This window comes from Cervus elaphus, chromosome 20, assembly GCF_910594005.1.
Source record: "Cervus elaphus chromosome 20, mCerEla1.1, whole genome shotgun sequence".
Classification (NCBI taxonomy): Eukaryota; Metazoa; Chordata; class Mammalia; order Artiodactyla; family Cervidae; genus Cervus; species Cervus elaphus.
In genome coordinates this window covers 80,885,023-80,907,394 of record NC_057834.1, presented here as the reverse complement: position 1 = coordinate 80,907,394, position 22,372 = coordinate 80,885,023, and the positions used below count along the sequence as shown (strand labels likewise).

Here is a 22,372-nt window from a genome sequence, read left to right as displayed (position 1 = left end):
CTGTGTCTCTATTCCTGCCCTGCAAATAGGTTCAAGAGAACCATTTATCTGGATTCTATATATATGCGTTAGCTTTTTCTTTTGGCCACACCATGCAGGATCTTAGTTCCCCAACCAGGGATCAAACCCAGGCCCACAGCAATGAAGGCCCAAGTGATAATACTAGACTGCTGGGGAGTTCCTGTGATACACATTTCAAATGTGCATTCTGTGTAATTCTTGGGTATGTTAATGTGGAAAGATCATTAACTTAGGCTTTTCAAATTGAATTAACGTGAACATCACACTTAAATGTATTATTACCACTATTGATATTACAACCACTGGTAGCTAATCTAGATTGAACTCTTATCACTTTCCAGGGTGTAGATTTTTTGTTTTTGAAACTCTGTACCAAGAGTCACCTCTGGATACGTGGTTACAGCTTTGAATTTGGTCCCCTTCCAGAAAAAGACAAAAGGGAATGGCTTTGTTGTAAGCTATCTCCAAAGATTTTTACATCTGAAGGCAGATAGTATTTGAGAAATACTGGGTCTCCCAGTGACCATAAATGAAAAACAGATTAAAATGGGAGAAATAGTACATGGTTATTAAGGACAGAGTACCCCTGGAGTGGTTTCATTATTCAGTAGGTCCTTGTTGGTTATCTGTTTTACATATAGTAGTGTGCATATTTTAATCCCAAACTCCTAATTTATCCCTCTCCCCCAGAATATTTACTTTTAATTTGCTTCTCTTGCATGTCACTGTTTCTAAGGATGGGCTAAATTCCAGTATTGAATCCATCTGTGTGCATGTTTTCTCTAGAAGTTGGAGAATGATTTAGGGTTAAAATGTCATTTCTAATTTAGTGCCTAGGTTTAACCATATGCTTTATTAACCTTCAGCCAAGCAATAGGACACTCATCAACACCTAAGGCATTTAATACACGTGATGTTCACGGAGAAACAGTAATCCAAAACTCAAGCATTCTCCCTCCAGCTCAACTGACACATTTCCTAATCTGTTCCACATCAAGGGTACTGGTGTTGGCTTGGTGAGAGTGTCACATAGGCCATTCTGTGATGTACAATTTCAGCCCATGAGACACAAATCATTCTGGGTAATTTGTGTGTGTGTGTGTGTGTGTGGTCTTTTGCCAACTCAATTCAGCCAAGAAACAATGAGACCCTGCTGGAGACAGAGGGCACACAAATGTTAAAGTGATTTTTTTCCATGTGCTTTGAGAGTGAGTAGATAAAGATAATAAAAAATAAATGGAAAAGGGTAAAGGACAGAGACTCTAAATTCAGATGAGCTGCTGACTGCTGCCAATGGAAACTGAAATGGGAGCCAGCCCCGTTAGTGTCTTACGAGCTTAGACGTCGGCCATCTACCAGAGCTGCCGTCAGCTGGATGTGTCTGAGTACAGCTCAGCTCTCAAAATGTGAATCGAGGTCAGAGGAATCCAGCAACACGTTCTGTCCACCAATTTTATATGGTTTGTTCCTGTGTTGATGGAGAGAACTGAATTCATCATGCCAGGGAGAATTTGAACTCTCTTCTGAGAATTCCATCAAAGGCATCCCATTTAGTAGTCTTTTCTGATGTGATTTCATTGATCATTGTCCCCTAGGGCCTGGTATAGTGCCTGGTACAGAACAGGAGTTCTATAAGTATCTGTCCAAGTGCTGACCTGGGCCTTTTTCCTCCCCTGCCCTTTCAACTCCATCAGTTATGATGTTCTGCTACTTCTGTAAATAGAACTCACCCCCTGCAGGGTCCTCTCTGTGGTCATGGCCGCTTCTCCAGTCCAGACCCTCCTTTCCTTTATTTCTGGACTGTGTGATGCTTCCTAACTAGTTTTATTACTCCTGATCTTCCTGTGAAATCATTCTAGGCATAACATCAGACAGATCTCTCTGAAATACCACCTTTTACACCTTTGCTAAAAAATCGAGTGGCTTCCCACAGCCTGCAGATAAGAAGACTCTAATTCCTTTACTTTTGGACTAGCCCCAACTTATTTCTTAGACCTTAATCCTCTTCCTGTCCCTGCACATCATCTGTTGATTATAAAATAGATATTCCCCCCCATTGTCCATCTACAGCAAACACGCATCCTCTGTGCCCGTCCGACTCTGTCTTGCTGTTTGTTCAGGTCCACTTGGACTTTGGCTGCCTCCTCCTGTGACCACTCTATCCTTGGAACTCCCACTACTTCTACTAGGACCCTGCACCATTTAGGAGGCATTTGCCTTATCTTACACTGACACTGTCCTGTTTCTCCAGTCCAGCTGGAGAGCCTTGAGGGCATCCTCCTCCACGTTCCCTGTGTGTGAGACTCTATCTTTCATACAGTTGCTGCTCAATAAATTGCTGTCTGATGCTCAAGAAGCCCTAACTTCAAACTCAACTGTAATCTCTTTTTAGGGGCTTCCCAAGGGACTGAAGCAACTTAGCAGCAGCAGCAGCAGCAGGGGGCACTAGTGGCAAAGAACCCGCCTGCCAATGCAGGAGACAAGAGACATGGGTGTGATCCCTGGGTTGAAAGATACCCTGGAGGAGGGCTTGGCAACCCACTGCAGTATTCTTACCTCCAGAATCCCATGGACAGAGGAGCCTGGCAGGCTATAGCCCACAGGGTTGCACAGAGTTGGACACGACTGGAGCGACTTAGCACACATGCAATCTTTTTTCAATTGCCTTTTCTTCCATCTGCCTTTTGAAAAGTCTTTTTGCAGAAGAGACAACAATAAAAGGCTTTGGAAACCTTACCTTTTTTTTCTATCAGATCTTTATGTATGAATTAGGAAATGATGATGTTTGTTAAGATATCCAGTTTAATAGCTACATAGTCAGTTGAAGCCTCCTCAAAGAGAGATGGAACTAGGATGGAGTCTTCTACAGTTTTCTATCCTCAAGCCGGCATCAACACGTTCAGCTAAGCGTAAGTCTTCTATCACTTACAGCCACTGAAAGGACGATGTCACAATGGTCAAGAGTCTATAGTGAACCCACTTGGGGACTATCTACATCACTGAGTGCTTTCTAGTGAAATGCTTGTTACTTTTTGCCAAGCTTGAGACATAGTCCTTCACCTTGACTGCCTGTCATGAAATTTCCAGCGGGGAGGAATGAAGCTCTCATTCCTTGGAGAGGCTGGTTGAACTTTGTTTTTTCAGGATGAGATTGCCTACTGGAGACGGGGTCACACAGGGAGAGCTAGAAGCAGAGCCAGAAGGACAACCTGTGAATTTGGCCTCTAAGTTCTCTGCTTTGCCCTCAAATCCACTGCGGCCCTTTAGACAACTGTGCTTCTTCAGTCGAATCAACATATGATTTTGTTTGTAAAGTAAGTTTTTTTCTCTAATATCAGTAATAATATGAAGTTTAGTCTTTTTTTCTCTTTGGCATAAGTCTCTGTACATAAAGATAAGGTACTATTGTTAGATTTTTCTTTGTGTGTGTGTGTGTATGTGTGTGTTGGGGAGGGGTTTGGGAAGCATGAGTCAAATGCAAATTTTCTATTCTCAGAAAATGACAACATTAGTGATTTTTGATAACTCAGAATATTTTAATAAAGAAGTTTAACATGTCAAATGGATTGAAGGATGGCATTCAAGTTATTACCTAATTAGGTAGTATATTAATATTTTAAGTTGTATAATGTTGAACTCTTGGCATGGAAAGAGTAAGGAGTTTCTGACTTTTGATGGCTTTTGATTTGGATACTTTCTCTAACTTTTAATGCTACTTGGAGGATGTTCTTTTGTACCTCTATTATAGAGGTAGTGATTGGCTTCTCCAGGTGCATATTATTCAGGATCATAAGTTAGGTGCTTTTGTAAGTTGTAGAAATTCTTGAAGGCAGTGGCTTTCAACTTAGTCTGTGTGCCAGAATCACCTGTGGAACTTTTGAAAATACAGATGCCTGGTAGAGGCAGACTTGTGGTTGCCAAGAGGGAGGGGGGCTGCATGGGGAAGTTTGAGAGTTGGGGATTAGCAGATGCAAACTATTATATATTGAATGGATAAACAGTAAGGTACTACTGTATGGCATAGGGAACTGTATTCAATATCCTGTGATAAACCATAATGGAAGAGAATATGAAAAGGAATGTATTTATACATACATACATACATATATATATATATATATATATATATATATAAAACTGGATCATTTTGCCATATAGCACCAATTAGCACAACACTGTAAATCAACTATACCTCAATAAAAATTGAAAAAAATGCAGAGGGCCAGACTGGATCCCAGACCTAGAACATCAGAATTTTCTGAGATAGGGCTAGAACAGTGTGTTTTCAGAAAGTTTTAAACCACACTTTTTATCAGGAACCACTAATTCAAGGTCACTCAGAGGCTCTTTCTTTCATGAGCAGTGGTCTTGGATTGAAAGAACTCTTAAAAGGCCATTTTCTCAACCTCCGAACAAGATGCTTGAGTTCCCCCGACGACATCCCATAGAGTTTAAGTACTTTTTGATGTCCATTATATAATGGATAGAATGAACAGCCTTTTAAATATTATTTCTTCCTTTTTTTCCTCTTTGACATTTTCTTGAAAGCTCAAGAGAAAAAAACACATCATTGTTCCCTTTCTCCTACTTGGCCAATTTTGCTTTCTTCCTGCCTCACTTGGGACTAGTGTTGATATGCAGCAAGGTTGTTTGGTCCCCGAGCCTCAGATTATTTATTGCCCTCTCATGCCAAAGCATTTTGTTTGGCCACCCCAGCCTTGTTGGCACACAGCTCTGGGAATACTGTCAGATAAGCCAACTGCTGCCAGGAAAAGGAGCATAAACAGTTGTCACAAACTCAGAGTCTATTTGGTTTTGTGTTTTAATTTCTTAATTCAGGCACGGTTGATTATTTTTTAAAAGATCATTTTCTTGTGAATCTGGTGAATACAATTGGAACAGAAAACCTGACAATGAGACTAAATTAAACCTAAGAGGGATGGTCAATTTGTCCTTCACAGTAGAGATACAAAGTGGGAAATCTTGTAGCTACAGACTTTAATTCCCTGTAACAGCAACTGAAAATGCAAAGTCTTTATTTTTCCATTTCAATCATGCTGTTGATACTGGTTAGCTCTCCTTCTGTCTTTTGGTTTTTGCTATTGCTGTTCCAGTTGTCATTAAAGGAAATTCCAGGCGATTAAAAAAACATACAAAATCCAAAAACATTAAGGACTTTTTCCATTTTCATTTTTTAAATGACCACCTATAAAATAACATGGACATTTTTGGACATAAAATCAATGCTGAAGCTGAGTCAAACGAGAGGAAATACTGAGTGACCTCTATTATATAGTTAGTCATGCAAAAGAAAAACACACTGTATCCTATGCAATTTAAATTAGCTCAGAGCAGGCAGCCCGTGTCCTCATTCAAGGAATCTTACAAATGCAATTTGCTATTTCAGGAAACATAAAAATCTTAAAGACATTTCCGTCCAGATGCATTATGATCTTTTTAATTTAAAATTACAAGTCTACTGGAATTTCATGTACTATATTTCAGCTCCATTTATATGACAAAGGCACAAAAAATGGAGTGGTGATCTCATAATTCTTTTCTTACCACATCCTTTTAGTATTTCTATTAAAAATCTTAAACAGTAATTCATTGTGATACAAAAGAATAAAATTAGTAATAAAAGAAAGGTCACTAAACAAAACTGTAGATGCCTAAAGGAGAAAAATACCTGGTCTCCTGTGTGGGGTAAGTTAGGAAGATGCCTCTTGCCTCCTGGCCAGCTTATGGCACACCCCTCAACATGTCAGTACCACAAGTCCCTGGAGCTCTGCATTTGGGGAGGGCAGCAGCTTCCTCATCTGATTGTTTCAGCTAAGTGTCACTCTTCCCCACCTCCTTTCCCTCTCTTCTTCACTCCCTCTCTTTGTCTTTCTTTCCTTGCTTTCTCTTACTCCCAGTTGGCTGGAAGACTAAATGCTACCACGGAGATTGGGTTAAAAAGTATTACTGAAAAAAAAAAAAAGTATTACTGAGAGCCCCTCCTGATGGTGAGAATTACGATCTGTCCTCCTGTGACAGACAGCATGTAATTAATCCAGGTTCCTGGAAAGCAAGTCGATTTTGGCATGGATATAGAAAAAGAACAGATGAGATGTAGTGCAAATCTACTCTTTATTATGTTTTTTTCCCTCCCCAGCTTTACTGACATATAAAGGAATATATATATATATATATATATTTAAGGTTTACAAAGACTGGCAGGCGAGGGGAAATGGCGAGATATTGGTCAAGGGGTATATAAAGTTTGCCTTTTTTTTCCTTATTAAAAGATATCACATGGAAGGTAAAGCAAGGATTTGAGACTTAGACTCAGCTACTGAAGAATTATTTCTATAAGTTAGTCACAGCCCACTTCCAACAATATATGTATTTTTTTTACTAATCTTTAAAAACTAAAGTATAACATACAAGATGGCCCTGCACACCATGACTCCCTCCCTCTTGAATTAACTACTACCCTGACTGCTAAGAGCATAGAGTGGTTTGATCTCTGGGCTTCCCTGGTGGCTCAGAAGGTAAAGAATCTGCCTATAATGTTGGAGACCCAGGTTTGATTCCCTGGATTGGAAAAGATCCCCTGGAGAAGGGAATGGCGACCCACTCCAGTTTTCTCTCTTGTTTAACTTTAAATGAATGAGATAGGAGAATATGTGTTATCTGGAGGTTGGCTTCTGTGGCTCAAATTACGTTTGTGACTCGAAGCTCCAGCTGTGTAGCAACTGGACTTCTCATCATCTTTGAGAAGACAAACATTCCTCCTGGAAGAGTACTGGTGGATCTACTGCCTGAACATAAATTAATTGCTCTTATATTATTTTCTTTTATAGCTGGAGGAGCAGGATGAAGGTAGTGATTGCCCAGGGCCATGAAGAGAATGATGAAGAGTATAGGAGAAAAAGTGTAGCAAGGGCAGGTTGCTCTAAAGGCTAATTTTGCTTAGATAATAGTGTTTCTAGGGTAAGACCTGGTATCTAATATCTTTAGTAATGTCAAATCAACCTAATTGCCAGTACTTTGGCCACATCAATGGTAAAATATGGTAATGATAGGTCCTCCTTTCTTTCTTTCCTATATTAGATAAACTATATTAAAAGTGTTTTAAATATACCCTGCATTAAATACTTTCTGGGCTTTCTAGCAGAGAGTTGTTAAAGTCATCTTAGATGGATTATTTCATTTAAATAGACAATGCATACACTATTAAATCTCCTACAGCCTAGACAGGTATCATGACTATCTCCATAAGAACCCACTTCATTAACCAAGAAGAGACTGCAGCCCATTACAAAGTGTTTCAAATTCAGTAAGACTACCGGGAAGCCCTTGGGCTCTCAGCTCTGCATGAATATGCAAGAAGTAGTTTTAAAGACTCTGAAGGAAGTACTCAGAGAGCTGTGACAGATGTGGGAAGCAATCAGGTTTTGAGTGTGTAGCACAGAAAGGCACAATTCACTCCTGTTTAAATGCTACGCCCCTCAAAGTGATGCCTGAGTGGCCAGGGGCTTCTCTATGGAGACAAGACTGAGACATCAAGATTTACACAGGAAAAACAGACATCTGGGACCAAACTCACATCTCCCCTGATACAGATCAGATACTGATAACCAGCAACAAATGGAAGAGGGGAATAGTTGGAGAGAGAGGAGAAAAAGGGAGCTTAGCTAGAACCAATCCATGGCAAAATAATTAGAAAAGGCTTTCCAATAAAAAGAATGGCTCTGGAGAGGGCTGGGCAACTGGGGCCAGCAGAAGCTGGGTCCAGGAAATCTGATTCTGAAACCATGAGATCCTATTCAAAATGCCTTATTTCATCTGTTCTCAGTATTTTCACTTGTGAAGTGGAAAAAAAACACAACTTCATTACTTATAAATGACGTATTTGTCTCTGTCCATTTGTCTTCCTGCCTGTCTATATCAGGATTTATATGTTCAAATCAGCAGTAGGACTTACCCACTATCAATTTTATTCATTGATTTAATACAGGTGCCTAAACTGTTCTCAAATAACCAGTTCAGTTCACTAAATCTGAATTTCACCAACCCACTTATTTCTGACCCTCACGGAGATCTCATTAGTTTTCAGTTTACTTTGTACTCCTACTTTGGCTACCAGGGAAGAGGACCTTTTTGATGCTAGGAACATGGCAGGTGGGCACTGGCCAACTCCACAGGCCCATGGTTTATGAAGCACATTTTCTGATGGAAAATTCAGTCTCCAAAGAATGTCTTTCTAGTCAGAACTATTTATAGTTTCTGACACAGAAGTTTTCAAGTATAGAGTGAACATCATTATTAACACTGACTCAAATGAACTCTAAAGAAAGGAGGACTAAAAAACCCTCATGGCATGCTCTTAAAAGATGTGGTCTTAGAGGACTTGACAATGGAAAAGAAATGATTTTAATGGAGAAATGTGAGTGAGTGGCCAAAGCATAGAATGGAACTTGAGGCTTGGCTTTCTTTTTCCAGGTCATCAGTTGCCACTTTTTGACCACAGGGCCTTCCCCCTCCATTTCATTTTTTGCAAAAGGAGGGATGATCCAACAGCTTTGCAGCAATACAGCCTCTTCTTCTCAGAGCCTATGGATAACCAGACTTCTACTTCATGGAGATAAACTCATTCTTTTGCTCACTTTTATGTCCCTACCTCTATAGACATCATCTGCCCCATCCAGCTGTGTCCTCCGGAACCCACAAGAAAACTATTAGTTGGGTTAGTTTGGTTATATCTCATGAATATACTGTGTTTAGTCTTTGCTTATTTCCTGTCCCCACCTGGAACTCTCTCTCACTGAATCCCACTCTGACAAACCTTTCAAGACCCACATCAAGCCACATTTTCTTCATAAAGTTTTCTCTGAATATCTAGACCTCAAGGAGTTTCTTCTTCTCTTCTGAATAACAATTAAGGCTATTTCATATAACTGAGTGCTAGTTAACTATACTGTGTTATCTCTTAGTTTATTACGTGTTAGTTTCTCCAAACTAAGTTAGGGACCAATTTGCATTAGAGACCTACTGAGTTACAGACCAATTTATTTGAGTTAAGGACCTAGTTTACCCAGAATGGCAGATGAAACTACTTTTTCTTGTTTGTCTACTTGGAGGAGGTTCTTTCTGCTAATTTACACAAAGGCACAGCATGGACAACTTCAGCCTTCTCCTTCCCTTGTAATCAATTTCAGACACGTGCAGGCCAACCCAGCTGCCATGGGAAGACATCATAGTTAGTCCCTGAGGAGAGAAATAATCTTCCTATATCTTCTGAATGACATCATTATCAAATATTTTCTTTCAAGGCATCATTTCTTTTTTTATATGCAGAAAGTTGACACAGGCCTCCAGATGAAACAGAACAGAAGACATTCTCTAAAGGAAACATAGAACAAGGCACTAAATTCACAATCCAAAGTAGATTATTCAACAACAATTGTTAAAGGTCCTAGAAATATAATCAGAGACACAGTCTGGGAAAGGGAAGAAAGAAAGGCCAAGTGAGCTAACTGAAAGAAGTTGCAGATAATGCAAAGCAGAAAGTCAGCAACTGGGAGGCAGAGGTTGCTTCCCAGACAAACCATACCAAGCCCAGCCCTGAGGTAGAAGAGTCAAGACCAGATAGGGCCAACAAATAAACTATGTACCTTGTAGCACACAGATTTCCTCTCTTTGCCTAAGAGAAATTTCTGTCTTGGTCCTTTACTTTCATTTTTTTGCCGATCTGTGCTGCATGAAGTATCTTAGTTTTCTGCATGTGTGAGTGCTAAATTTCTTCAACCATGTTCTTCGCAACCCCATGGAATGTAGTCCGCCAGGCTCCTCTGTCCGTGGGATTATCCCAGCAAGAATACTGGAATGGGTTGCCATTTCCATCTCCAGGGGATCTTCCTTGACCCAGGGGTTGAACCCTTATCTCCCGTGGCTCCTGCATTGGGAGGCAGATTCTTTTACCACTGAGTCACCTGGGAAGCCCATCTTAGCAGGAATCAAACTTGTGCCCTCTGCATTGGGAACACAGAGTATTAACCACTAGACTGTCAGGGAAATCCCTGTCTTGGTCCTTTAATAAGTCACATATCATGCAGGACCACTTGAGAGGAAGGGGCAAAAAGTAGTCCCAGCCCAGCTTTTAGTATTAGCTTTGAGATCTGGGGTGAGCCACTTGATCTAGTTCTTAACTGCAAAATGGAGATAAAGTCACTTCCCTCATTCATTTATTCATTGTGTGCCAGATACTTCTTTAGGGACCACCTTGGGCCAAGCATAAAGGGGCACAATGGTGACCAAAATGGACAAGGTCTTTGCCCTTATGAAGTGTCCAGATCATCTCCCAGGGTTATTATCTACAGAGAAGGAAGGTGCCTTTGAACTGTAAAGCACTGTAACGATAGAAAATCTTCACTATCAATGATGTCTACTCTCCATCTAGCTGTGTGACCCAGAGCAAGTAGTAATTTTTCTGGACTTTCCGATTCCTATCTGTGAAATGAGAAAAATGACTTTCCTAAAATGTAAGTATTCCACTGCAAATGGAGAAGTTAAAACCTTTAGGTACTTCAGAATCATGGTGTTCTAAAAGATTATTATGAAATAGTTCAGAAGTACAAAAGGATAATGTAACAACTCTGTGTATACCAATCATCCGAGTTAACAGATAAAACATTATAAAGAACTCTGCTGGTGGAATGCCCTCCTTTTCCTCAGAAGAAATAACTGTGATGAGTTATTTCTTTCCAGGAAACCTGGGACCAAAGTCCCAGAAGGGTTCATTAGTGAAGAATTCTTCTGATAGGTGTATTTTCCAGGAAAAGTACTTACTAAGTACTTGCTTGGAGAAGGACATGGCAACCCACTCTAGTATTCTTGCCTGGAAATTCCCATGGACAGAGGTGCCTGGTGGGCTACAGCCTACAGGGTCGCAAAGAGTCAGACATGGCAGCAACTGAACAAGTACTTACTTACTCAGAGTAACAGTACGTACTAAGTGCTCCTTGTTCCTAATAAATGTGAGGTGAGGACAGTGTAAATCAGAGAAAGCTCAAGCACCAGCCTGTTCTTGCCCTGCTACCCTTGGTTGCTGTCTGTCCAGTAGACAGTATTAGAAGAACCATGTGGCAGGAAGTGCCTATTGCATTTCAAAAGAGCAAAGTTTTACATTTACCTTGAGGGCCTTCTGTGCAGATTCACTGGATCCAATAGCGATTAGGTTTGGCCCAGCCATGCTGCAGAAACTCTTCAAGTGCAAAGCATCCACCACGGGGACCGTGGAGACTGCATAGTCCTAGGCATATGAGAGAAAGTAGTTTGTCACGGCAGAATAACTCTGAAACCCATTCAAACCTGCTCAAAACATTCTAGCTCCCCAGGAGGCTGCTGGGGTCCCTGAACATCTGGAAGGAAAACTGGGACCCGTAGGTTTGGGTATTGCCAGTTAAATGAAGACTGCTTCTAAGAAGGAAGTGCAGAGCCTCCTACCTGACCTGTGACTGCCTTAACAGCTTCGCTGGCTGACCTGCAGAGGGGGCTACTCTAGAAGGATGTGTCTGAACATCCTGTGCAAACAAGAGCCTCCCATCGTCCTGGGGAACAGCTTCTTGGGGATTACATCTCTTCCTGAGCAGTCTGGTGAGCCAATCTGCTCAAAATCAATAGAGTAAAGGGAACTTAGGAGGATGTATGTGCAAGGCCCAGCACACAGTAGGCAGCCAAGTGTGGGTGATCTTTAATTCCAATCTGAAAAATTCTACATTTCATTTTAGAGACAACTGGGACCCCAGATATATTTTTTTAGGTCATCAATTGTGCCAGGAATATCCGCCAAGTGGTTTTATGATTGATCATACCCTGGGAGAAAGCAGAATGTCCATGATAACTTTATCTGTTGCCGCTGTGGGAGTCCCATGAAGCCTATTTATTATGTCCTAGCTTCTAAAACTTCTAGCAAACATACAAATATTAGGAGTTATTTTGCAAAGCCCATGACACAAAAATATCATGATTCATGACATATTGATTCAATGGGTCTATGACTATTTATTAGGTAGTTACTCTGTGCCAGGCATAAATTATCCTTTACCTACCTTAAAAGTATCAGCCAAGATTTCCGCACCTCGTTGATTTGTCCTTTTGGAAAGGCCCACAAAAAATTCTCTGCCTATAATAAATGTCATGGAACACAGTGAGTGGGTAGCATCAGTGATGGCATGCTATTTTTCTATCTACAAATAAAGACTTTAAAGCATCACACAGTTCTTTCCTACCGTAGAGGTCAGCTCCACTTGTACTGTGACTCCTGCTCTCTTTACATAAGTGATTTCAAACTATTGCCATTAGAAATAAACTTTCAAATTGACAGAGGCAGAAAGTATCAATAGAATGGTGGTTGTCATGGGCTGATGTCAGGGAGGGGACTGAGCAGGAGCCAGCGAGCAAGTGTCTCATGGGTATGATGTTTCATTTTGGGAAGGCGAGACAGTGCTGGCAATGAGTAATGGTGATGGTTGCAAAACATGAACGCAGTTAATACCCCTGAACTGTACATTTTAAAATAGTTAAACAGTAACTTTTATGCTATGTATATTTTACCACAATAAGATAATACGGCTTTTATTTAGAAAATAACATAATTAAACATATTAATAACCTGTAATCAGAAATTAAGTAATAGCAAGAAGTTAGCAGAACTTCCTTTTTTTTCCCCCAAAAGAACAATACTATACAGTCTTGATGAGTCAGATACCTTTTTTTTTTTTAAAAAAACATAGTGTTGATGTAAGGGCTGATGAAACCATCTCAGTAAAATGAGTTTAGTGCTGACTGGTCTTCAGCTCTAAGAGCTGTCTTTAAAGCAACACACCTATTTATTTCAAATTAACCCTCAAATACCTCTATCTACAAAGCACTGAAGTTTCAGAGAGAGAAACTTTCTAGTTATTTGGCTTTTCTGAAATTCTACAATTTTTTTTTTCTCAGAAAGCAAAGCATTAAGTAAAAATGCTCTTCTAGTTATAGGCAACGGAGAAGGCAATGGCACCCCACTCCAGTACTCTTGCCTGGAAAATCCCATGGATGGAGGAGCCTGGTGGACTGCAGCCCATGGGGTCGCTACGAGTCAGACACGACTGAGCGACTTCACTTTCACTTTTCAGTTTCATGCATTGGAGAAGGAAATGGCAGCCCACTCCAGTGTTCTTGCCTGGAGAATCCCAGGGATGGGGGAGCCTGGTGGGCTGCCGTCTATGGGGTCACACAGAGTCGGACACGACTGAAGTGACTTAGCAGCAGCAGCAGTTATAGGCAAAAAACCAATGATAGTGGATAGAGTTAGGTAATACATAAATGCAGGGGTTCTTATCCTTCCTTAATTCTCTGGAAAAGAATTCTACATGAAATATGGAAAATATATTCCAAGAGAAATCAGTATATATTTTGCCCGAGAACAAGTATAAACAATGTAGTCATGTACACTTGTAGCCATGTAGAAAGAATTGCTTGATAGACTTCACACCTGTTACAACTTTAATCTTCATGGTGTCCTTATAACAGGGGTAAAAGACATAGGTCAAATGATGTTATGATAAATTCCAATGGCTTATGCTGTTGGCAGACACAAGAATCGTTGGTGGCAAACTGACAGTGTTTTGGGTAATGGCCTGACTGTGTTGTCCCTTAAGAAAACTCACTACATACAGATCAAAACTTAAGTAAGGGACAGGCCCTTCACTTGACAAAAACTATTAATCTCTTTATTAAAAAAGTCAGTTGAAATAAAAAAGACAAATTTCCTTAATTTTCTTATGATAAATGTAGATTTACAAATTAGATTTACACACAATTTAAAAAAAAAACAAAACACTTAGGGACTTTCCTGGCAATTCAGTGGTTAAGACTCCATGCTCTCAATGCAGGGAACATGGGTTTGATCGCTGGTTGGGGAACTAAGATCCTAATACTGCATGACACAGCCAAAACAAACAAACAAACAAACAAAAGTTACTTAAAAGAAGAAATGAAGCAACTTAAATTTTTTAAAAAATTATTTCATTACACAAATTTAAACACACTATATGCAAATATAAACACTTTACACACTTTTTCCATTTAAAAGTACAAAGAAAAGCAAACTGCTTATGTCTTTAAAAAGTAAGCCGGACTTCTGTTTCTAGCAGTATGGCAGGCTACACCCCTTAAATGGCCTTTCTGATAAAAACAACTGAAGTTCTGGAATCAAAATAGTAAAAAGTATTTGGGATGTTATATGTCTCATGTCATTTTCTTCTATAACCACTCACCCTCTTTTTCTTTTCCTTCCTCACCTTATTCTTTCATAGAAGAAATCAGGTCATTTATCCTACTGACTTTCTTACATTTTGGATTTGGTTGATTGTTTCCTGTGTGTGTGTGTGTGTGTGTGTGCGCATGTGCGAAGTTGCTTCAGCCTTGTCCCTCTCCTTGGACCCCATGGACTATAGCCCACCAGGCTCCTCTGTCTATGGGATTCTCCAGGCAAGAACACTGGAGTGGGTTGCCATGCCCTCCTCCAGGGGATCTCCCCAACCCAGGGATTGAACCGACCTCTTTGCATCTCCTGCATGGCAGGTGGATTCTTTACTGTCTGAACCACCAGGGAAGCCCCTCCTTGCATACTAACATTAAATTGTTCCTTTATCCTTTGTATTGTTGGCAAATTGGTAGTCTATGTAGATACTTCATTAGATTCTTGCTCCATTTTTTTTTTTGGATAGGACTACTTCAGTGGTGGGGTTATCTGTTCAGTTGCTCAGCTGCGTCCGACTCTTTGTGAGCCCATGGACTGCAGCACACCAGGCTTCCCTGTCCATCACTAACTCCCAGAGCTTGCTCAAACTCATGTCTGTCGAGTTGGTGATGCCATCCAACCATCTCATCCTCTGTTGTCCCCTTCTGCTCCTGCCCTCAATCTTTCCCAGCATCAGGGTCTTTTCCAGTGAGTCATTTCTTCGCATCAGGTGGCCAAAGTATTGGAGCTTCAGTTTCAGCATCAGTCCCTCCAATGAATATTCAGGACTGATCCCTGGTCGGAAAACTAAGTTCCCACAAGCGTCAAGGCAGGGGGAGAAAAACAGATAAAGGAATGAAACAACAACAACAACAACAAACCTTTACGTGAAAGCTTGATGGGGAGCTTTATGGTGGAGAAATCGGGCTGATATTATGGGAACACTCTTACGACTCTAGTATCACTGAATATGGGACAGTCAGGATATGATGTGCTTTAGGATTGTGCTAAAGGATGTGCTTTCCTTTAGGATGGATTGGTTTGATCTCCTTGCAGTTCAAGGGACTCTCAAGAGTCTTCTCCAACACCACAGTTCAAAAGCATCAGAGGTGGGGTTACACATCTATTGTATCACATCCTGAAGCACATCATATCCAGACTGTCTCATTTTCAGTGATACTAGAGTCGTAAGAGTGTTCACGTAGTATCAGCCCGATTCCTCCATCATAAAGCTCCCCATCAAGCTTTCATGTAAAGGTTTTGTTGTTGTTCTTATTTCATTCCTTTATCTGTTTTTTCCCCCTGCCTTGAAGCTTGTGGGAACTTAGTTTTCTGACCAGGGATCAAATCCATACCCTCTGCATTGGGAGCTTGGAGTCCTAACCACTGGACCACCAGGAAAGTCCCTCATATAAAAGTTTTACATGCTTTGATGATCATTGCACAGGTCCTTTGTTTTATTAAGGATCTACATTTACTGGGTAGAATTCTAAAAAACTTTTCTCAATGAAGTATTTGGTCTGCTTGAAGCAGAGTTCACAATGAAAAGATAGGCTAAATGCTTTATATTTATCAGTTATCACAGTAATGAATTGTCATCCCAGCAACTTATAATAATGATCAGTATGTTTTTAAAAAAATCATTATCCACTAATAAGCCAAAGAATAAATCATAATGGAAATGGGAAAACATTTTGAGTTAATAACAGAAATATTCATATCAAAACACAAAGGATTCAGCTAAAGCACTACTTAGAAGGTAGTACTTAAATGCTTATATTAAAGAAGAGGAAAGTTTCAAAATAAAGAGACAAGATTTCACTTTGCAATGAAAGGAAAAAAGAACAATAAAAACAAATTTGAAAGAAGGAAATAAAGGTAGAAACAGGAAGAGAAAAGGAAACATACAAGAGAGAGGGTTCAAAAAGCCAAAAGTTAGTTCTTCGAAAAGGTTAATGAAATTGACAGATCTCTGGCAAGAAAATGAAGGCCCAAATAAACATTATGACTGAAAGGGGACATAGCTGTAATTGTTGTAGAACTTAAAACAGATATTAAGAAAATATGAATAACTTTATACCCAACATTAAAAAAAACTTAGATGAAATAAATAAAATCTCAGAAAACAGAACTCACCAAAATTGGCTCAGAAAAAAATCTCAGTAGTCACATAATTATTACAAAAACAAAATCAGTTAAAAATCTTCCCACAAAGAAATCACAAGGCCCACAGGGCCTGAATAGGTAAATTCTACCAAAGTTCAAGAAATGCACAATTAAAGTTTTACTGATTTTAGAGGATAGAAACACAGGAAAATATTCTCTAATACATTTTATATGAGCTTAACATAATTTCAACCAAAGCCAGACAACGGTAACAAGAAAGAAAAGTTGTAGGCCACAGAAACAAATATTAAACAATGATCAGCAAACTAAATACAGTGAAGTGAAATGAAAGTTGCTCAGTCATGTGACTCTTTGTGACCCCACGGACTATACAGTCTATGGAATTCTCCAGGTAAGAATACTGGAGTGAGTAGCCTTTCCCTTCTCCAGGGGATCTTCCCAACCCAGGGATTGAGCCCAGGTCTCCTGCATTGCAGGCAGATTCTTCACCAGCTGAGACACCAGGGAAGCCCAAGAATACTGGAATGGGTAGCCTATCCCTTCTCCAGGGGATCTTCCCAACCTAGGAACTTACCTGGGGTCTCCTGCATTGCAGGTGGATTCTTTGTTAACTGAGCTAATAGGGGAGCCCTAAAAAAGTTAAATACAACACTGGAGTAAGAAGAGGATATATCTTGATTAAGTTTGATTTCATCCCAGAGATGTAAGCTTTGATCATTGATATCAGAAAATCAGTTGATATAATTAACCACATAAATAGATAAAAGAAGAAAATCATATAATCATTGAAGTAGGATGAGAGTTTATCACCTGAAATTCTGTTTCTAGCTCTTTACTTTAAAGAAACTTATATATGTACTCAGGAGATACAACAAGACTGTACATAGCAGCATTGAAGAGAGTAGAGAAAAACTGAAAAGTACTCAAATATATATCAGCAGTAAAGTGAATAAATACATCATGGTGCATTTTTACTATGAAATTCCACGCAGCTGTGAAAATGAATGAACTCCAGCTATATGGATCAAGTTAGATCAAAGGCAGATAAACCACATAAGAGTTCATATAATATCACCTTAATTTTATAAAGTCATAAGAAAAGCAAAAGTAAACAACATATAATTTAGGAGTGCACATATTGAGGCAAAATTTAAAAAAGACAAGGCAGTGAGTAACACAAAATTCAGGACAGGGTACACCTCAAGCTGGGAGGAGAGAAAGTTTGGGACTGGGGCTTCTATGGTGCTGGTGTCCTGTTTCATAAGCCAGGTGTTAGGTACTCAGGTGTTCACTATATCATTGATTCTTAAACAGTACATAAACATTTTATAAGTTTTCTTCATATGCCCCATATTTCACAAAAATAATTAAATGAAAGTAGAGGTAAGTTGATGTTGTCTAAGAGAAAAAGGATTGAAACACTTTCTACCGGTAGCTGCTTGCCTGACTGACAGATTTCCCAGTGGAACTAGAGTTGGAAGTTACTTTCCTTCTGTCCATTTCCTGATCAATTATTAAGGAAGCTCTGAGTCACAGAAGGAAGGGGACACAGAGCACATGGGAAGTGCTCCAGATTTTGTCTCTTAATCAACTCTGCACAATCTAAAAACCGAGTGGTGATGGTTCTACAATGTTGTGAATGTAATTAATGTCACTTGAATTATACACTGAAAAATGGTCAGAATAGCACATTTTAGGTTAAATATATTTTACTACAATTTTAAGGAAGCAAAAAAGTTGAGAAGTAGGAATAGAAGGTAGGACCACACATTAGGTATGAATGAGAGGCCAAGCAGATAAAGATCTTAATATTACAACACTATCTCTGTTTTCAATAACATAACTTTTCAGATATTAAGCACTGAATATTATCAAAACAAAGCTTACAGATAGTGTCCAAGGCAAGCCTCATTGCTCAGGACTTAATTAGAAGTTATGGGAAAAACAATAGACTTGAGATGCTTTGACAAGTGGAAGAGGTTCCTAAGCCTTGTTGTAACGATGAGATTTTAGGGAATCTGTTCAGCTCAGCTGTTGAGGTAACTAAATGGCTGTGAACACAGCTTGTTTTAAATCATTCTTCAAATAGTATCTGTACCTGCTTACAACAAGTTATTTATTCTATGGCTATGTTCTGGTAAAAAAGAGTTTTATTGTAACGAAGTGTGATTTACACATCTAGCTTATCACAAAAGCCCGTTTTCTAAGAGAAATAGGCTGTTGTTCTGTGCTGCTAAAAAGAATGAAAAGTGCCATCAATGGGAGACACAAAGAATATTCTAAGTGGAACTTACTAGGCAGATTCAAAGAATGCCTGAGTCGGCTTGGATACAACTGGAGCTGAGAATGCAGCGTAGGCCTCTCTGACCCCTTGCTCTGTGTTCTTAGGGCTCAATGAGTATGCCCAACAAACCCCAGAGACAGGGCCATTGCCTCTGACAGTGGTAGCACCATCGTGCAGGCCACAACTCCTGGGGAGGGCTCTTCACAAACCTGTGAGAAAAATGCACCCCCTGAGGCCCAGTGACAGGGGCCCCACCCGCAGGTATGTGACACCAAGCAGAGAACTTGCTTCCTCCTCCTCCTCCAGGAACATTAACTACATCAAAATGTAAGTTATAGGAAACAGTATTGTTATATTAAAATGAAAATGACTATAGTTTTTTCTATACACATGGGACTTGATATAAAATTCACATCAGCTAAAATTTTAGACTTCCAAGAATCTCCAGGCTTCCAGGGGGCCACATGGGACCACATCCCCAGATCTCTGGGGACCAGCCTCTGCTGTTAGGGCTACATCTGTGAAACAGATATTTATTCTTTGACAAGTAGGGGAAAACAAACTCTCATTATCAATTAAAAATTATTATTGATGTCTTGTTGATCAATATAGCTAGCATGACTCTGGGGATTCAGATTTTAGCACATGACTTTTACAAAAACAATAATAATATGATCATAAAGAGCTGGAAAAGTTAAATGCTAAAATTACCATTTCTGTAGTAGCTATATTATACCCATTATAAAAGCTGATTCCAGTTAGATCAATAATAATATCAGCTATTTATATTTTGTTGAGTTCTGCTATTATTCATCTGGCATTAAGTCAAGCCAATTTACACTGAAAATTATTTAAATTTACCTTGCCATCTGGCAAGAAAATTATTTTTAAATGACAGACCTTGAATTAAGAATCTTGCAAATACAGACTGGATATACTGTCACACAATGCAAAACTATGCAACTCTTAAGCTAAAGTTATGGAAGAACATGGTAGACAACCTATAAAATGATATATATACACTGATAACATGTAAAATAAGCACCTATGTGCATACAAAAGTACTAAAGGTACTTTAATATTCAATAAAAAATATTCAATAACCTAGATATTGAAATGATTATCTTTGAATGAAAGGTCATTTTTTGTTTTCTTTCTTTTGGCTTCTCTGTATTTTCCAAATTACTTTTACTTTGGTAATTAATAAAAACATATAATTAAGCAAGGGGATATAGAAAAGGTATTAGAAATATTTTTAAATAGGAAAAAGTAAATACAACTCTACCTGTGAATAAGACATCTCCACCATCTAAAGTTGCATTTTCATCTTTCATCTCTACTATGTTGAGCTGAAGTTTTTCTAGTGCTTCTTTCATCATGTCAACCTGTTGAAAATAAAATGATTCAGATTAATATTCTTACCATTTTCTAACAAGAAAACCAGTCATCTAAAACTTCAGATCACTGAATTATGCTCCCACACGCACACAAAGACATACACACAAGCATATTCTTGTGAATATATAAAGTGAAAGTGAAGTTGCTCAGTCGTGTCCGACTTTTTGCGACCCCATGGACTGTAGTCTACCAGGCTCCTCCATCCATGGAATTTTCCAGGCAAGAGTACTGGAGTGGGTTGCCATTTTCTCCTCCGGGGATCTTCCTGACCCAGGGATCAAACCCGGGTCTCCCACATTGCAGCCAGACACTTTACCATCTGAGCCACCACGGAAGCTCTTGAGTATGTACGTGTAGTATATATTGAACCAGCCACGATCATTTGCAAGAGAAGAAATTATCTGTTAGAAACTGTCTATTTTGTCCCCTTCTGGTCTAAAATCAAGTCAATATTAGGATCTCTCTCTTTTTTGTCTATTGGAATCGATTGCTTAGAGGACATTGTTGTAAGTGTGACTACTTAGGGTACAGGCATTGAAAAATGTGGGAGACAGAATACTTAACCCAGCTACACTTGCCAGAAAAATACAAGATTTAATTTTAAATCTTAAGTCAGTCAGGAAGAATTGCACACACAGAGTAATATGTGGAAGGAATATCAATGGCAATAACCAATAACTTGAAATCTCAGCCCACTGGACTGTTGCTGTTTTCTATTCAAATATTTGCTAAAATATCAGAACATCTAAGGCTTCTCTGTAAATATGAACTGTTATTTAAATTTTAACCTAGGTCTGTATAGGTGGTTAATAAATACAAAAATTGTAATCAAACCAAAGAATATCAGAAAGTAAATTTCAGAGACTTTCTATGACTTCAGGGATCAGTCTAAAGCACAGAGATATTCCGGGCTGGACTAGGGAGCACTTATAGTAAGATTTACTTTAATACAAGAGTAAAATATAAGGTATAACAAATGTCCTTTGAAGCTCACAATTTAAGTCCTTCCAACAGTTCAACAAAACAATTTAAATATTTCTGAAGTCTGTATAACTTTTAACATGGTAAAGACATACATTGAGAAGACATGAATAGGGACCAAGGGAAAAACAAGAGATCACATGACACTGGGAAAAGCAAAAGTTCTCCCAAAATACAGCATGCCCAGTACACATTCTGAATTGTCAATGAAGAGTTTAGGAGACATAAATACAGCAGAGTAACTTCTAAAGTAATAAAAACATGGACATACTTTGACAGAAAGCCTGACATTCATGCAGTCAAAAAAAAAATTAAAGAAAATACAAAATAAAATAAATATATCACTCATCTTTGTCCTGGAACTCATGTAAAAATTCCACAAACTATAGAGTGACTCAGAACAATAAAAAATTATTTCCGCGGATGAAATGGTCTTCATGTAATAAATACATCTAGTGATTTCTTTTAACATCAGGCTTTCCTATGTAACAGGAAGTGGAATCGTTGCTATAGCATAAGAAAGAAGCAAACTAATATTTACCATGACTTGTTGGGCTACAGTGAACCCAGGAAAACACACAACTGTTTTCTTCCAGCATCTGCCTCTGTGTCCATGGAAAATTCACTGAGTTTGAAGAAATCATGAGAACTGAGCTACTGTTACCTTTGGTTTCTATTATGAATGCCATTGCTTCCCTTATAAGTTGACATTTCAAAGACTACTAGGAATTCAGCAATAACAAGTATTTTTGATCTGAAAAGTTTACATGTAATATTTCAATTCAGGAACTTTATTCAATTCTTAATGAAGAGTTTAAAGAGACAGAAGTAGGGAGGCTAATAGATACCAGTTTCAGGAATACTGCACTTTTAAGTCCTATATCTTTCAAATTACCGTTTTTAGAGGATAAAATGCATGTGGTTTCTTAAAAGCTAAACAGCTGCACCAACACAAAAAAACTTTTGTGTAAGGACTTAAAAAAAAATTCAGTCGTATCTATACACACAAAGTCATTAAGATAGGTCCATACCATAAACACAGCTGATACTATTACTTTCAGAGTTAAGGGTGTGGACAAGTTAAGCAATGTTTTAAACATTAAGTAAACAGTTTGAGAATTGCAGGACAATACAGCATCGGATGGGCAATGCTAACCCCAGTGAAATTTCTGGAGAAGAAAACCAGAGGCTCAACTCCATTCAGGACCGCACACTCTTGGCACAGGGGTTCCATGAAGCAGACAAATTTGACTGCAAACAAAACCCAGAGTTGCCCTGACACATGG

At 39.0% G+C, this 22,372-nt stretch overlaps 1 protein-coding gene across 3 annotated transcripts in view; it reads right to left on the bottom strand.

Moving 5' to 3' along the window:
* The window catches only part of DDAH1 (dimethylarginine dimethylaminohydrolase 1), a 158,565-nt gene that overhangs the window by 21,298 nt on the left and 114,895 nt on the right, over nt 1-22,372 (bottom strand). For 2 of the 3 annotated variants that reach the window (XM_043877000.1, XM_043877002.1), the window contains exons 2-4: nt 19,993-20,092; nt 12,120-12,193; nt 11,201-11,320 (exon numbers count right to left, since the gene is read on the bottom strand). In XM_043877000.1, the coding sequence (XP_043732935.1) occupies nt 11,201-11,320; nt 12,120-12,193; nt 19,993-20,092 (294 nt within the window). Of the gene's footprint in view, nt 1-4,374; nt 9,277-11,200; nt 11,321-12,119; nt 12,194-19,992; nt 20,093-22,372 lie in introns of those variants that run through there. The other variant, XM_043877001.1, reaches the window with a different exon arrangement.